Source organism: Arvicola amphibius, chromosome 6 (genome assembly GCF_903992535.2).
Source record: "Arvicola amphibius chromosome 6, mArvAmp1.2, whole genome shotgun sequence".
In the NCBI taxonomy this organism is placed as follows: Eukaryota; Metazoa; Chordata; class Mammalia; order Rodentia; family Cricetidae; genus Arvicola; species Arvicola amphibius.
In genome coordinates, this window is record NC_052052.2 from 90,613,352 (window position 1) to 90,631,874 (window position 18,523).

Here is an 18,523-nt window from a genome sequence, read left to right on the forward strand (position 1 = left end):
AAGATGTTTACAGTTCTTGGGGGAACACCATCACACATTGGGACTTCATAACTAAAACCTATGACAAGGGAAAACAATGTATCAGTTGAAATGCTTTGGTGCACATAAAGTCTATTAATCTATCAATTAACATCAGAGTTCCTGAGGCACTATGAGCCGGCACTCCTGAGCAAGCAATAGTGATTCTGGCAAGCACTGACTTATACAACAGGCAAGAAGAACAAGTGAGACTTACATATATTATTTATGCATTTCTAGGACAAGCAGCATAAAGGAGGACACTTAGGCTGTTTTCCCATCTTGCTCTTTAAACAAAACCTTAAATGAAATGACTTCAGGTAATTGCTGTCTATTCTCTTGCAGGCACACAAAATAGCAGCCTTTTAGAGGCAAGCTGGGAACGGTTTTCAGCCCCCGGAGCACGAAAGGAGTCATGCTGCCAGTCTGCTGCTCCACTGCGATTGTGAGCTGCCAACGGGAAGAGGGAACAAAGCTGGGCTCTCAGAGGAGGGCAGGAGCTGGCTTCCACACCTGCCCGGCTTTCTCTGATCCAGAGGAAAGACAGCCCTGGCTTGTCACCCCTTCTAGTCACATAACATTAGTGTGTTAATATGGAACACATTGAAAATCCTCGTTCTCTCTGTGTTCTTTTCATCATCCTGTAGTTTCCCCCCCTCAAGACAGACCTTGCATTACTCTCTAGATGTAAGGATAAGAAAAAACAGAATAACCAATAATGCCTGACACATGGCTTATGAAGACCATTTCAGTGATCTACAGTGAACATTTGAGAGGCTTTGTAACTATTTGCTGAAATTTTTTTTTTTTTTGTGCTTTCAAACACCACCTGTAATTGCCAGTCTTTGATCTCCTGAAAGGGATATAATTTCAAAGAGAAAAATGGCTATAATTGGAAGGCCATGAGAGAAAGCAGTGTCACTATTACAAATGGACAAGCCAGGGTGAACCGAGATGAAGAACAGAGCACCTTCTGCAGCAGCACCATCAAGGGAGCAATTAGCACAGAGGAGTATGAGGAGAGAAAGGCTCTTTTAACGAAGGATGTCCCACTCTGAATTTTGACTTTATTATGGCTGAAGCACACTAAGCAATTGGCTCCGAGTCTGTTTCCTTCTGTAGTTAAGATGTGGCTGTTCATTCAGCCAAGGAAAGCAGAAATTACAGTAACATCTCAAGCCTTCCTTTGTGCTCAGCAGCAGCAGAAGATTAACGAGACGGATTTAAGTCGCTATGACGCTGCTGTTTGCTGTTCTGGTTTGGATGATGAGCATATTCAGGAACCTAACCTGACTTTCACCTCCTCAGTCCCCCACCCTCCTGCCCTTTATACAGACCTCAACAGGAGACGAGAGGGGTTAAGGAAGTTCAAAATCAAAAATAGTGCCCATATCTTACTAAACAGGCCAGACAAAAGTAAGATACCATATAACGAGGTATGATGGAACAAGCATAACCATCTGTCTTCCCTTTATATGTGCATCACCACAGACTATCAAATATAGTGTGGTAATAGAAACCTCCACACGTGTCCCTTAAACAAGACAAAACAGGAGCCACAGCCTACCCTGATGCCTCTCTCTTTGTGTGACGTAGTTTTGTCTAAACGAAATCAGGAAGCAACAAAAGCTTTCACTAGCTGGGGAACCTTTTGACTCAAAATAAACATACAGAGCAGTCAAATGGAAACAGTGCCTAAAAGGAGTCTCAAGCATCGTCCATGCCCGGACATTTACGGAGTAACAAAATGGAGGAAAATACAGGAAAGAGTGACACAGTTAAAAATGATAATTCAAGAAAAGTAACAGTGAAAATATAGATGGTCTTAAGCAAAACATGGAGAATTCCCACCCCAAGCATCTCAATTCTGGATTGACCCATAAGTCACCATGGTGAGAAGCCACTGCGGGCACTTGTGTAAGCTGGCATGGCCTTCCCCACCTGGCAGGCTGATGGATCCTGCAGACTGTCACTCACAGCTCCCATCCAGCCTCTCCAACACACACCTTCTGCACTGGGACTCACGTTAAAGCTGAGTGCTGTCAGCATGGCTGTTTGGGTAACATCAGCCCCTTTGTCCAGTCTTTGGGTACATTTATGCAAGATAATTTATTGGGCTTTGTTATGATAAGAGGTATAATTAGCAGCCATTTTGTAGCACCGAGGATTGATGCCCTGGCCAATTCTCTATAAAGTGCCTTTAAGCAACACCTGTGCTGTTCACATTTATAATCAGGCAATTGTACTTCCAGCCACTTCTGTGTATACGCAATTAGTATAATTTACATATTCAAATTATAATAATTATATAGCCAGTTTACTAACTTCTCGCTTTCTTTATGCTCACCCCAACTTTGTTAGTTCAGCTAGATCAGATTCTTGAAATTTGTATTAATGTCTTGTTATTGTGATAAAATACCCAACACAAAGCAGCTTCAGGGAGGAGAGACTTGTTTGGGCTCACAAATCAAGGGCACACCCTGAAGGAGAAGTCTTGGCATAGGAGCCCAGGCAGCTGGTCACACTGCATCTTCAGCAAGAAGAGAGTGAGGGATGCTGGTGTTCTCTGGATGCTTCCCTCTTAATTCATGCTGGGACCCCGGTTCATGGATGGTGCCAGCCACACTGGGGGCAGGGCTGTCCTTCATTACTTGTCTCTGGAAAACACCCTCACAGACACCACCAGCAGTATTTTCCAGGGGACCCCAAATTCAGTCAAATTGACAATAAAGCATAATCATCATGCTATTTTATCAAATGACATTATTATTTTCTCTCAGACCACTAGGGAAATGCACGATATGTCCACTGGTAGCAAAGCATATAAGCAAAGTTCAGAGAACCCTCTGGGTCCTGATGGACCCATTATGTCAGAATGGCACTCCATTTTGTCAGTTTGTTTCATTAAAATCATTTAAGCGAATCATTTGCCTCTTCTCAAACAACAACCACCAAAAAAAAAAAAAAAAAAAAACAAAAAAAAAAAAAACAAAAAAAAAAACCTCCCAAAATACACTCAACTATCACCAGGCATCTTCAATTCAATTCAAATCAACCCAAATTTTAAGATTTATACTAAAAAAAAGTCATTGTTATTAGAATAGAAGAATGACAGGCCAAATGGGAAGAATTGATCTTATTTAATACTTTCTGACTCTTGGAAAAATGTCATTGCCGGTTTCCTTGCCCATGCAGACACGTATCAGCCAGAGATCCCAGATCTCTATTTCACTGCTCATTTGTTTATAAAGCTCAACGCACACTACTGAAAGTTTTTGATGGGTACGCAAAATTGCATTTGAGAATTAAGGACTCACACAGAATAACAGCTCAGATATATAAATGCAAAACTGAAGTAAAAACTCCAAAATTCTTCACTAATGTAAGGCAGAAAGATTTAGGCTCATAATTGCCATTCTACTAGTTGGATAATTAAATGTAGATGAATAAGAGTTTAGCTTTGTTTAGTATGTAATTTAAAGTAAGAATATAAAGTTACCTTATAATTGCAAAATGTAAAGTGGTTTTTAATAAAATTTCTAATACTAAGGAGCAATGATTTCAATTTTATAAATGTCATATAACAAAATACACAGCTTCAGAATCTGAACAGTTTCTTTAAAACATTATTTTGTATTTTGAAGGTTCTATAATATAATTAAAGGTTACAGGTGAAAGACAGATTAATTTCCTCCTACTCATGAATATCTACTTAAATGTTAATGAAGGAATAAAAACAAAGTTTAAGATGAAAAAAAAAACATAAAATGCGAGAACAATGAGCCAGATATCCCAACTTTTACAATATGGAAGCACATCTGCACATCTGGACTGATGGAGCGAGGCAGAGCAAGTTACAAACTAAAAGATTTGTTGTGGTTTTTTAGTGCTTCCCAGAACAGACTTCCAGGGAAGGAAGGTGGAGATGCAGACAGCAAGAGTCAGAAAACAGGGATCATCTGGGAGCATACAATCATAAGACTGGATACCCTCACATTTGACACAGAGTATCAGCGTCCTGGAGCCTGCCTGGTGTGCCTCATACTCAAAGGGAAGAGACTGGGTCTCCAGTTTCCTTAGAAACAACTAGAAGAAATCCAGACATCAGTAGAGGAACTAATGCAGTGATACATGTACTATCCAGGATGGGCAATGTGGGGAAGCAAACTTGGCTAGAGGAGGTCAAGGATCAGGAAATAAGCTCCAGCCAGGTAAAGAGCAGAGAAATATCAGAGCCCAGACACAGGTAGATCTCCAGATTCGGGCAGGAGTACACAGGGTCTCAAGGTTAAATGGACAGCCTTGCCAATATTAGAACAGCACCATTGAGACCAGAGACGCTCAGCTAGTTTTCTAGGAATCTAGCATCACAAAGTATCAAGAGCATGGAGCTGAACTGGACAGTGGTCCCAGTAGGGTGGATCTACCTTTTGCCATTATATTACCAGCTCTGTGGGCTGCCCAGTTCAGCGTTTTTCTTCATGGTTGTTCATGTGTCTGTGTTTTTAGTTTTAGTTTTGAAGACAGTCAGTGTTACACTCTCTTCTTTATAAATTACTAATCTATAGGTTTTTTATTATAACAGCACAAATAAAGACAAGCTACTCCATGAAAACAAATAGATATTCACAAGAAACAATCAGATGATAATACAGAAAACATCATGCTGTTACTTAGTCAAAGAAAGGCTGTGGTCAGAGGAATTGCTTCTCTCCATCCACCATGTGGTTTCCAGTTATCAAATTCAGGCCATTAGAGTTGGAAGCACCTTCACTTTCTGAGCCATTCTGCTGACCAAAAGGGGACTTTTAAAATTCCTTATGTTTTTGTTTGAATTAATGATTACTTGAATAATGAAAAATTAAATTCTGGTATTATTACCTTAGGGAGGGGCAGACGCTCAGAAACCTGTCTTAGGGCAGATTGTGCATTCAAGAAAGCACACTCTAGAAACTCAAAAGTGCAGAATTCACAGCTGCCCACAGCAGTTTACTCAGAAAACCATTTGGGGCAAGGTTTTCTCTCCATAAACGTAGAAATTTATTTCTATAGTTTAAGTCATTAGCTTTCAATAAAGGTTAAAGAAAGCCACAGCGCTCTCTCTCTCTCTCTCTCTCTCTCTCTCTCTCTCTCTCTCTCTCTCTGTATGTCTTTCCCTCCCTCCCTCCCTCCCTCCCTCCCTCCCTCCCTCCCTCCCTCCCTCCCTCCCTCCCTCCCTCCCTCCCTTCCTCCTTCCCTCCCTCCCTCCCTCCTTCCCTTCCATCTCTTTTTTGTTTGTTTTTGTTTTTTGAGACAGGGTGTCTCTATGTAACAACACTAGCTTTACTGGAACTAGCTCTGTAGACCAGGTTGACCTCTGAATTCAGAGACCCACCTGCCTCTGCCTCTAAAATGCTGGGATTAAAGGCATGCACCACCATGACCTAGCTAAATATTTTTAAATGCATATTATGATGAGATTCCCTTGTATCTTGTTTTTCTATAGGTCAAAATCATCTTCTTTTCTTCAGTATTTTGTTGTGGACTTTTAAAAAACATCTTTAGTGGTCTTTCTAGACTTTTAATTCACTGGTGTGTCTAATATATCAATTTCCAAACTGGTACAACACTATACCGAGGACATCGGTGGTAAGAAGCACACTACATACCAGTTTTGCATGCTGCAGATGTGACATCAACACAAAACCATCTCAAGACCACAACACAAATTCCCATAACTCAAATAAAGCTGAGCACTCACCTCAAGGACCAGCCATAGCTTATCTCCATTTATTTTGTCCTTCTTAAAGTAAATCCCATAGAATCTGACCACATTTGGGTGGTCAGAAAGTGTTCTTAAGATGTTATACTCGGCCTCAATCTCTTCATCAATATCCTATGTTAAAATAGGTCATACAAAGGAAATAATGAGAAAACACGATACTAATCAAATTATTTTAGGATACTAAATAGAGAATTTTAACTTCATTAAAGCAAGGTCATAGTCATTGGTACTGTGCTTTGTAACATTATTGAAACATCGCATTACAATTTACCATTTTGTACTAATTCAATGTATCTCAGTCTATATTAATTTAGCTGAATTTTAAAAGGGAGAAATACAAGGCTATTATTGCATGCAACTGGAGAAATACTCTAGATGATTTCACTTGTACTTGTCTTAGTTAGGGTTTCTATTGCTTCAACAAAACACCATGACCAAAAGGCAAGCTGGGTAGGAAAGGGTTTATTTGGCTTACACTTCAGCATTGCTGTTCATCACTAAAGGAAGTCAGGACAGGAACTCAAACAGGGCAGAATCCTGGAGGCAGGAGATGATGCAGAAGCCATGGAGGGGCACGGCTTACCTGCTTGGCTTCCATGGCTCATACAGCCCACTTTCTTATAGAACCCAAAACAAGCAACTCAGGGATGGTACCACCCACCACGGGCTGGGCCCTCCCCCATTGATAACAAAATGAGAAAATACATTACAGATGGATCTCATAGTGGCATTTTCTCAACGGAGGCTCCTTCCTCTGATGATTCTAGCTTGTGTCAAGCTGACACACAAAACCAGCCTGTACAATTTGTTATTAGTGATTTGAATGCAATGACCAAAACATTATTTTAAAACTAACAAACAAACAAACAAATAAAAAGACTGGAAAGTTATTTCCTTTGGTTCAGAACACAATATGTTTATATCAAAAATCCATTATACAGGCAATAAATTTCTATTTAAAACACTGAAATGGAACTAAAAGATATGATATAATATAAACCTAATTTAACTACCAGCTTATCCATTAGAAGAAGAAGGAGTTGATACCTTAGGAAAATGTTGGAAGACTACTCAGGTATGTTTTTAGAACACCATGTCTATATGGAACAACTTTCAGACAATAAGAGAAAACCAGCACAGCACAAAGAAAATGTAAGCTCCAAGAAGCTAGACTAAGAGATACTCAGCGAAAAACAGAGGTCTATGCTCTACCATCTTCCAGACCTGTTCATGTCATCCCTTCCTTGCAGAGAATCAAATGTCAACATTTTTGATAAATACCACAAAATACTAAGGCCCCTTTATCTTAACAGTATACCCAGTCTTTACAAATGTGCGGGTGTATTGTACTTTATTTACAAGACTGGAACCTGACTTTGGTGCTCAGAACTCATGAAAACACAGGGCATGGTTGTGTGCACTTGTAATCCGGCACTGGGAAGATGCTCACTGGCCAGCTTATCTTGCCCAGCTGGCGAGCTCCCGGCCAACGTGGTGAATGGAAATGGAAGTATTACCGAGAAGACCAGAGGTGTTGCTCTGGCCTCCACATGCTCTCTGTCTCCATCTCCCTCTGTCTCCCTCCCTCTCTCCCTTTCTCCCTACCCAGCTCCCCCCCCTCAAAAATATTTAAAGCTCTTGATTTTCAAATGCTGTAAGCCCATCATGTATGAGTAGCTGTGAAAGAGGAATGATCACGCGCATTACACGCTACTTGCTTTTCTCACAGGAAAAAAGTGGGGCAGATACCTTAATTTGGGGTGCATGTTGGGGTTGGTTTAAAGTGTTTTCCATTGCTATTGCAAATTCCCACCCTACCACCAAAAGCTGGAGGGAAGAGAGTGTTGCCCTTTTGGCAGAATGCAACTTGTGTCTTTTCCTTTCATGTAAATGGTAAAACTCCTAAGGGACTGTGAAAGAAATGCAGCACAGCCTGGAAACTATATTTCCCATGCCTCCCTTCCAGAGTGTCAGCTTTCCTACTTTAAAATAGAGCATCCCTATCCCGGTCTTCTGCCAAAAAAAAAAATGGAATGCTGCAGTTATAATGGTTTTAGCACAAATAAATTATCAAAATAGATCCACTCCTAAGATGAATAAAGAACCAGGTGGTTCTGCAGCACTCTTTGCTAGCGGAAAAGCCACGCTAGCCAAGGACTCGGGGCTGCAGGGACTTCCTTATTTTATCATTTCTATCAGGTCATCATGTTATCAGGTCATTCATGAGTTCAAGAATCTCTTAATAGAAGCGACTCTTAGTAGAATTTGGGGAGTGTATGATTCTGAACTCATTCAGCTCACTTGTGTGTTATGAAAGGCTTAGTTATTTCTAGGAGGCTCAGGTATTCCTGAATTGCCAACATTTGTTCTAAAAGAAGCAAGCCTGGGGGTACAGTTCAGTGTAAGCAAGTACTACTAATGATTCAAGAGAGAACATCGGGACTGAACAGGAACCCCATTAATGAGGAATTTTACCCTGATAAATCAACATCATTTCTGCTATGAAAACACAGGCAAATCAGAAAAATTCCTTCCCTGAGGGAAATTTAATATTTTTGTTTATGAAGACTTTATTAAGAATGTCAATTTTTAAACTTATTATTAATGTTTTTGAATTTTATGCATAAGTACTGCAAGTATATAATTTTTACCCTTGCCTCTCCCTTCTCCAACTCCACCCACTTCTCCCTCTCAAATTCATAAGTTCTTCTCTACTTATGGGCGCTCTCTCTCTCACACGAGTATACACACACACACACACACACACACACACACACACACACACACAGACCAGCCAAGACCATTTAATATTGTTCCTGTCTATTTAGGGCTGGCCACTTGGCACTGGAGGACATATCAGGGGGCTCATCCCTGGAGAAGACTGATCCTTCCTCTTAGAGGGAGAATTGCCTGTAGCTCTTCAATCTGAGTAGAGCCTTCTGAGTTGTCCATCCTCCCCTCCCCATCCCCTAAGCCCTGGAGAAGACTGCATCTCCCTCTCAGAAGTCAACAATCGCCTGTAGCTCTTCAGTCTGGGTAGAGCCTTGTGAGTTGTCCATCCCACCCATCCCTCATCCCCCATCCCCCAGCACTGGCTTATCACCTGGCACAATTATGCAGTTTAAATTTTTTTTTTTAAAAAAATTCTCTCCAGTTTGGCTTAAGAGAAATATTACCCAAAGCCCAAGTGAGTGCAGGAAAAACAGAAATCAGATTACTATAACCAGATTTTCAGGAGAACATCTAGACCCAAAAGTTTGTGCTGCTGTGACTTTTTAAAAGAATAAAATGGCTTCATTGTGTGCTTATATATTTGTCTAAGAATTTGTGACATCTTATTGCATGGGCAAAACACATAAATAGGACAAACAATGAGACCTCTGCTAATGTTTCAGATTGCCTCTTGTTTCAGAATGGCACCGCAGTGAGTGAACTGGTGTCAGACACTTCCAGAGTTTTAGTAGAGATTTTCAAACAAGAAAGCTAGGTCCTGGGGTCATACCTCAGTTGGTAAAGTGTAATCAGGGAAAACCCAAGTTCATTGCCCCTACCCCCAGACCCAGGTCAAACACTGAATGTAGTGGTAAGTTCCAGGCCAGTGAGAAACCTGCCTCCAAAAACACGGTGAATGAAGGCTGAGGAATGACCACCGAGTTTGCCTTCTGGGTGTCATATGCACACATACACACATGCATCCACATTTGCCTACACATACAGCTCCGCACACATGAACATACATACACACATACACAAACTAACAAGCAAATAAACACAACTTAAAAAAAACTCCAAGTAACTCACGTGGATTGGATCCAGAATTTTGACTGCTGCTTTCTGGCCATTTTTCTTATTCAGGACTTTAAAAACCTTCCCGTATGTTCCTTTGCCGATGGTTTCAGTGATTTCCCATGTATCGGAAGGATCAGGAAAGTTATCAAAGATGATTGTTTTTCCAGTTAATGGAAGCATCTCCGAGGTTTAAGTCACTGGAGAGAAATGGTACAGTTACACCTATGTTTGACCAGAGGTGTGAGGTGGCGGGCATAAGCTGATGGAAAATTATCTAACGTTTTCACCAGAATCATAAAAAGTGTGCAACAGTAATCAAATATACTTCAGAGTCAGAGGAGATTTAATTTCTACCTCGTGAGCCAGCTAATGAGTTTGATAATGTTTTGTTTGCAGGACTTAATTTCTACATTTACTATTGTTTCATATTTATTCATTAATACTTTTCAGATAAAAATGACCATTTCTTATCGCTTTGATGTCCTTTCAACTAACTTCTTTATACTTGGGGATTATAAGAAAATGAACTACTTTAGAATAAACCCAGATGGTTAAAAAATTGCTTTGTAAGTGATCAGGGTCCTCTTATTGCTTTTATAGTGATGTTTTCTTTCCTAAGAGGTCCATTAAAATCAACCCATCACTTCTTTGGCCTCATCTCTCATTTCCTCCTTCCCACACCAAATGCAGCTACTCTTCACTCATCAGATTGTTTCTTTCTTTCTAAACTCCAACCCCTGAACCATCTGTGAGGTGTCACACTTCCAAACGCGACCACTCTGTACTCCACCAGCACTCTGCGTCGCTATTTGTCATCATTACCTTGCATCATTTTAGCTCGTGCTACAGTGACACAAATTACCTCCAATCCATTTGTTTGAAGGAATATGGCCAATACGAACACTTATTAATGTCAAAATAAAAGGAAGACACACTAAGCATTTCTAGTATGTTTTTTCATGATTTTTAATTATGCATATAAAACCACATTCTTGCCAATGTTAAATTTGATTAAAGCTTGGATACACATAGAACCAGCTACTTATAAATACACCGACTTTTAATCTGGGGGAACTTCCTGAGAGAATCAACTTAAAAGAGAAAAGAATGGTTTTGGCTCACAGTTTTAGAGATGCCAGTCATCATGATAGGGAGGACATGGCAGGGTGGAAATGTTCATGGTGAACAAGAAAGGGAGAAATGGGGTTCAGAAAGAAACTAAGGCAAGCTATATCACCCCCAAAAACATGTCCTCAATAACCTACGTTGTCCAATTAGACCCAGCTCCTACCTCCCATCACACTGTCAGCCCATCAATTCTTAGGTCAGAACTCATCTCTGGGAAGTGTTTGCTGATTATCAGCTCTCAAGCCATCGTAGCTCACTCAAACTGATCACAAAAATTAACTATCCCAACAGATGTAGTAATACTCCGTAATAAGCACATGGGATTTACTTGATAGGCCACACTAATGACTTTCAATTTCTCCATATCACCAGTCTACGCATTCTTTACTTCCTGTAGGCCTGTTGGCTCTCCTGGCTTCATTGCCTAGTCATTTAGTCCTCAGAATAGACCTGATGACTTACAGAATACAAATCTTTTCGATGTTCTTATTTCTTCCCTTTAAAACACACACACACACACACACACACACACACACACACACACACACACACACAATCCTATAGGGAAAATAATAATAATTATCTGGGTAATCTTTGAATCTTCTTATGTCTGTGCATTTAAATTAAAAATCTTCCACCGCAATCTTGACCTCAGCATGCCCACATGTAGAGATGGCCAGTGCCTAACTTTACTGCACTTACCTAGTGAGCACAGCCCCCTCTTCTTCTACTGCACTCACCTAGTGAGCATAGTCCCCCCTTCTTCTACTGCACTCACCTAGTGAGCACAGTCCCCTCTTCTTCTACTGCACTCACCTAGTGAGCACAGTCCCCTCTTCTTCTACTGCACTCACCTAGTGAGCACAGCCCCCTCTTCTTCTACTGCACTCACCTAGTGAGCACAGCCCCCTCTTCCAGGAGTCACTTCTACAAGCCACATCTTTCCCTGTCCTCTTCTCAGACTGTTCCATTTGCTGCCCACTGCTTCCTGGACCACCTCACAATGGACGCCTTCACACCATTAATTTAAAAATAAAATCCTTAGTGTTCTCACTAAAAATTACAAACTGATTTACATCTAACACAGCACATCCATTCTTCACCGCAGTAGCTTCTGTTTGCTGTTAACTGGTTCCTTTTTACCCTTTAGCTCTCAGCTGAAGCAGGCATTCCTTAAAAGGGAATTCTCAAAGATGCCCTTCCCTCCTTTGTGTTACTCCTCCATGCAGGCTACATGAGCTTCCCTACCTCTATCACTTTTGTTACTGCATCCACAAATCCCCAAACAAAGGCTAGCATGTGGCAAGGAGTCAGCAAACATTAGCTAAATGTGCAATCTGTTTTGCTAATCTGTTAATTCTGACAGCAGAGACCTTGTCTATCTTACTCAATTCTAAATTAAATAATGCTTAAACTCTGTGCCTGTCACACAGTAGATTTTAAAACATAAGGTTCTTTATTGAATAAATAAATAAATAATAGTTCTTAAGAAAACCAACCTTTTTTTATGAAAATATGTGGGGAAAATAAGGATTATAGAGAACCAAGGGAATATGGAAATCCAAATCATCATATCCTGATTAACTACACTAAGGGGCACATCATCTCATAAACAGCTATGAATGCCTGATAAAAATTACATTACTACACAAAAAGATGTTTCTGAATGGTTCTTGGAATACTCAATCTTTATGAAATTTGTGCCTTTGATCCAAGATGCAAAGAGGTAAATCAATGATAATCATCCTCTTTAATGATTTCATAATCAGTGGCAAAGTAACTACTTACATACATCTCTGCTCGAGTCATGCAAATAAGCATTCGTGCCATGCATATAATGTAATGTCAGACAAAGAGATCAATTAGATCATGTTAACAGTCTGAAACAGGGGTTTTCCACACAGAAGAAACAGCCACTAAATGGAATACTTGTTTCCACATAGCAGTATTATTGAATACAACTATTGTTTCTGAGATAGTAACTATTAAGAATTAACTGTTGAGTTCTCAACATACAGGCATAAAATCAAGAACACACAAAAATAAACACAAAGCACGGGCAACATCAGTAAGTTTTGAGATACAAAGCTAGGTTAAAACATGTGACTATGCCATATTATGACAGGTATTTATGATGTGTTAGAGTAGCCCAGGCAAATAAACAATTACTCCTGAAGTGATAAGAAAAAGATATAGAATTAACAGAGTTTGAGCTGGACACATGAAAAAAGAGAACTTTTTTCAGAACATGACTTTCTTTTTTAAAAAGTGGCCTAATGTTTAAAGTCATGAATGAGTCACAATGGTAGGAACACAGACATTTTGGAAACAGAAGGTACTTAGTTAAATTCTATTTAAAACAAACAAGCACTTCCTCTCCCCCAAGCAGATAAAATGAAGCCTTTGGAAACAATTCCTTCAAAATTACACAGAAGGAATTTCAATGGTGAGACTAGAGAAAAGCTATTAGCAAAGAGGAGAAATGAGAAAATTGTGTGAGGTTTTGATTGGGGGTGGGGAGGGAGGAAAATATAGAAAGAGGAAAGCAAGGGGGATAAATAACACTGAGCACTGGGGACATTTGAAAAAGCCACAGGCAGTCACATTCTACTTATTTAAATTTACCTAGTGTGAGGGGGGAGAAAGATCATAAAAGCTAAGGGACCAGAAAGTCCTGTTGCAAGATTGTGGTGTTTTTAAAATTGATTTTATTGAGCTATATACATTTTTCCTGCTCCCCTCAGATTGTGTTTTCTAGATATACAGAAACTATACCCATGAAATTTCAACAACATAGTTGCCTCAACAAGATCTGAACAATGACAGCACCACCTGACAGAGCAACATGGATGATGGGGAAGTCCCATGGACTAATACCTGGACGAACAGCTACACTTCCCTAGGGATGAACCCCTAATTAATTATCTATCAGTCTTAACATTATTTCTGTTTGAACAATGCTATACAGACATTACAGGTTTTATTTATATATCTATTCTTATATATGTTACAATAGTAATAGGCTATAAATTTGAAAAGGGGAAAGGAAGGGCTTATGGGAGAAAGGAGCTGTAGAGAACATAAATGAAATTTATAAAATATTTAATTTAGTAAAAAAATCACTTTTGGTTACTAACTCCATTAAGTTGTATACTCCTTAAGAACAAAAGAATTTGTCACATTTAGTAAATAAGTGATTGCTTAGGACTACAGTACACTGCATTCTACATAACAACAAATGTTTCTATACTTTATTTAATTATTTAGCATACATGGGATAAAAAATAGTCTCTAGCTCATAAAATTAGAAGCATAGAGTTAAGTTTCTTATATGAACATGTGAGCTACATAAGTATTCCTATTATACATACATAATACATTTTAATATATGCTTTTACCATACTTCTGAAATAATACTTTAAAAGTGACATTTTTAAAATGTGGATTCATTATATAACTGATTTATTATATATTGAACTTTTGGATATTTTTACCAATATAGAATATCCCAATTCAATAAAAAAGTATGTTACTAAGTATGAGAGGACTTTAATATTCACCTCAACAACTGTTTTCTCTTCTTTTTGTAATAGCCCTTCTCTTGGCTGTTCCCTGATAAAATAACTGAGCTTCCATGAAGGAGGCTATCCTTCAGAGGGCTCACTCTTTTATGACCTTCAGCTCATATATGACAGTCACTACCTTCCCAATAAACAGATACTGCTACCATGGGCATCTTATTTAAAATCTCAGCCCACCCTCCTCTTCTACACCATTCTTCTGCTGATCCATATCATGCACGGTTTAGAATCTCCTAACACATATCACAGGTTTCTATTATTATATCTTATTGTTCTATGCATTCCTTATCAAAACAGATGCCCCACACCCCAGAGGCCTTTTCATTTTAGGTCTTCTGAAACCCAAGCTACTGTCAAATTTATTCTGATTGAATAAATTCAATGTATTGTACCTGAGGTTGACTTTGATCTCCTGATCCTCCCACCTCTACCTCCCAAGGGCTGGAATTAGATGTGTGTCACCATGTATGGTTTAAGAGCTGAAACTTTTGTCCACTTCATCTACTATATCCCAAAAACTTTAAAGCTATGACTAACATGAAGAAAATACTCTATGTGTGGAAAGGCATTTGACAAAACTCAGTGCTATTTAAGACAACAGCACTGCAGACTAGGCATGGGGGAAAACCTCCCTATACAATACAGGCATAAAAATCAAAAAAGACCAAGGGAATGCCATAATTAATAACGAAAGATTAAAAATTCCCTAAAATAAGGAAGAATATGAGGATGGCCACTTTTACCATTTTTATTAAATGTATTAATCCCCTGGCCAGACCAATCAGGTGAGAAAAAAAGAAACAGTGCGTCTTTAAACTGAAAATAAGGAGTTAAATTACTTTTATGCACAGATAACTCATCAAAAACCCTGAACACACATGTACACACTCCTCTACAGGAATTGATGAATTTTGCAAAATTAAAGGATACAAAATCAAGATTAAAAAAATTTCCTACTAATAAGTACAACCTTCCTTTCTCAAAAGTAAGAAAACTATTCACTTACAATAGCTACAAATGTAATAAGAAAATACTTACAGATTAATTTATCAAAGGACACATACTAAAATCTACAAAACATTGCTGAAAAGTAGAAAGATATCTCATGTTGTCAAATTGAAAGACAATATTAATAACATGCCAATATTACATAAAGAGATGAATAAATTCATTGAAATTGTTGTTTGAAAAGAATTAGCAAAAGACCACTTCCTAAAATTTCTATGAAATCCCAAAAGTCCTCAAATCATTTAGAAAAGAGCAACATTGTTGGAGGTCTCATGTTATGAGCCTTTTTTTTAAAATTTTCTTTTAATTTTCAAGAAAACCCAAACTTTCTTTTTTCATTTTACTTACCAATCCCAGTTCCCACTCCCTCCCCTCCTCCTTTTGACTCCTGATCTCAAAATTTACTAGAAGCTACAGTATTCACATCAGTACATTGCTATTTTAAGGACATTTATTTGGCTTAATGTAATGAAATGAGAGAGAGCTCAGAAATAGCCCAACAAATACTAGATTTCTCTAAAGATTGCCAAGACCTTAAAATGCAAAAAGAACAGGCCGGGCGGTGGTGGCTCATGCCTTTAATCCCAGCACTCGGGAGGCAGAGGCAGGCGGATCTCTGAGTTCGAGGCCAGCCTGGTCTACAAGAGCTAGTTCCAGGACAGGCTCTAGAAACTACAGGGAAACCCTGTCTCGAAAAACCAAAAAAAAAAAAAAAAAAAAGAAAGAAAAGAACAACAAATGACATTGGAGAATCTGACTGCTCACAGGAAAAAGAATGAAGCTGAATGCCTGTCTGACACTGTGTGTGCAGGGCTACTCAGATGGACTAAAGAGCTAAGCCTGTCTAACTCTGAGTGCTTATCTGGGTAAGCACTGCAGGGCATTGCATTTGACAGTGGTCACCTGAGCATGAGACAAACTCCAGGCGACAAAAGGAAAAGTGGAGAATAACGGACTTGGGTGAATAAAAAACGCACATGTATGAAAGGACACTAGTATCCTGAGAACAGACATTCTTGAAAGTGGGGAAAATGTGTGAAATATAAATAGTTAAGGAGATCCAATTCAGTGTAGAAGGAATAACTCATAACTCAAACAAAAACTGAATAAAAGGATTAGAGCGATACTTCTCTAAAGAAGAAATACAAATGGCTAGTGAGTACATGAAATCATGTTCAGTGTTACTCAGCACCAGGGGACTGCAAATCAGGAAGCCACAGCGATGTATTACTGCTACACACTTACAAGAATAACTATTATTAAAACAAAACACAAAACTGAAAGTGTTGTCCAGGCTGTCACAACACTGGAGCTTGTATGCATCGCTCATGAGAACATAGAATAGTACAACCATGATTATTCCTCAAAAATTAGACACAGAACTGCTATGTGATCCAATGACTCTATATTTTAAACGTATAAAAGAAATAAAAAATGGCTCAAAAAGATATCTATACATGTATATTGCAGTAATATTACTCCCAGTAGCCAAAGGCAGAGTCACTCAAGGGTCCTTCTGTGTATGAATGTAAACAGAATGTGATAAGTCCCTACAATGGTGTGATCTGCAGTATCAAAAAGGAAACACATTCTGACATATTACAACATGCATGAGTATCCAAGATATTCTAAGTAAAACAAGTCATTCACAAAAGGACACACCATATAACCATGCTCATGTAGGGTGTCCACAACAGACAGAACATGGCCACAAAACCATATTATCTTTCAAGATCAGAGACAGAATACTTTTTTTTCACCAAAAAAATGAGTTTAGCAGCAGTTACCTCTGAGAAAGGTCACTTTTGAAGAATGTACTTGAAGAATGATCCATAATCCCACCAGAAAGGACTAAATTACCAAAACAAGCAAATAAAATATTAAGTGTGTGGTATTACTAACTCTGCCCACAGTAATCAAGGCAGGTCACACTGAACAACACTTAACAGTGTTAATCAAAAGCAAGGGGTGATTGGATTTAAAATGTTCTTGGTTCCTTCCTCATCTCATTTGGGAGGCAGTTAGAATTAACGGCTTCTGACTTTAAGACACGCATGTATATAAAACACTTATGTTAAGCACTAGAACCTCAAAAATACCATATATAACTTTCCAAAATATAAGAATGAAAATGTATTTTAAAAACTTGTTCAAGGGGCTAGGAATGTAGTTCAATTAGCAGAGTACTTGTCTATCATGCATAAAACTCTGTGTTCAGTCTACAATGCTGCATAACAGGGCCCAGTGGGCTTAGGTGTTGGAAGCAGATGGGTTGTAGGTTCAAGATCATCTTCAGTCAAATAGAAACTTTAATTTAAAAATCTCAGGGAGAGAGAATAAAAAATATTTTTAATAAAAAATATTTTTAAAAAACAGAAACATAAAGCACAAATAATTCTCTGGGAATATTTGTAAATATAGCAATAATTAGAATAATTGTTCATAGGTACAGGACAATTCTGTATTCTGTCAATTATGTTTTAAATAAACTCTGATTGGCCAGTAGCCAGGCAGGAAGTATAGGCAGGACAACCAGACAGGAAGTAAAGGCTGGGCAATGAGAACAGAAGAAGTCTGTGAAGGAGAAAGCCCATTTCTTCTGAGTCCTGTCCAGACACAGAAGAAGAAAGATGTGACCTGACCCACTAAAAAAGTACTGAACCATGTGGCTAACATATACTAAAACAATGGGCTAATTTCAGTTATAAGAGCCAATAAGAAGCCTGAGATAATGGGCCAATCAGTTTATAACTTATGTAGACCTCGGTGTGATTTTCTTTGGGGCTAAACGGCTGTGGGACCTGGTGGGAGTTCAGAAACCAGTCAGGACAGAATCTTCATGTTACAAAATGGATCAACCTCTTCTGTGAAAAGACAGAAATCAGCAATTACAAACTCTAGGCAAGAGATCCAGATACAGAGCACAGAGAAAAATAGTGGCAGAAAGGTAATTGTGCCACGAAACACTAAATTAAGCAAAGTAGCATAGCTTTCTTGATATCAGATAAAGTCTACTTTAGGGCAAACCATACATCGAAGATATAAAGAATCTCTACACAATTGAAGACTTTAATCACCAAGAAAATTTTAGAAAGTTTTAGCAGAATTCTAAAATAATAAAGATTTTAGATTGTCTAACACCACACAGCTGCAAACTAAAGTCAAAGAGAGTAAAGTAGGGGAAAAATAGAAAAAAAATCAAGGAAAGAATAAAACTATTTTACAAATACAACAG

General features: G+C 38.7%; 1 protein-coding gene across 1 annotated transcript in view; it reads right to left on the bottom strand.

The window, feature by feature from the left end:
• Nucleotides 1-9,763, bottom strand: part of Myo3a (myosin IIIA) — a 180,268-nt gene extending 170,505 nt beyond the window's left edge. The window contains exons 1-2 of the mRNA XM_038334855.1: nt 9,584-9,763; nt 5,759-5,893 (exon numbers count right to left, since the gene is read on the bottom strand). Coding sequence (XP_038190783.1) covers nt 5,759-5,893; nt 9,584-9,751 — 303 coding nt within the window. The 5' untranslated portion in view covers nt 9,752-9,763. The remainder of the gene's footprint in view (nt 1-5,758; nt 5,894-9,583) is intronic.
• Between the last annotated feature and the right edge of the window lie 8,760 nt (nt 9,764-18,523).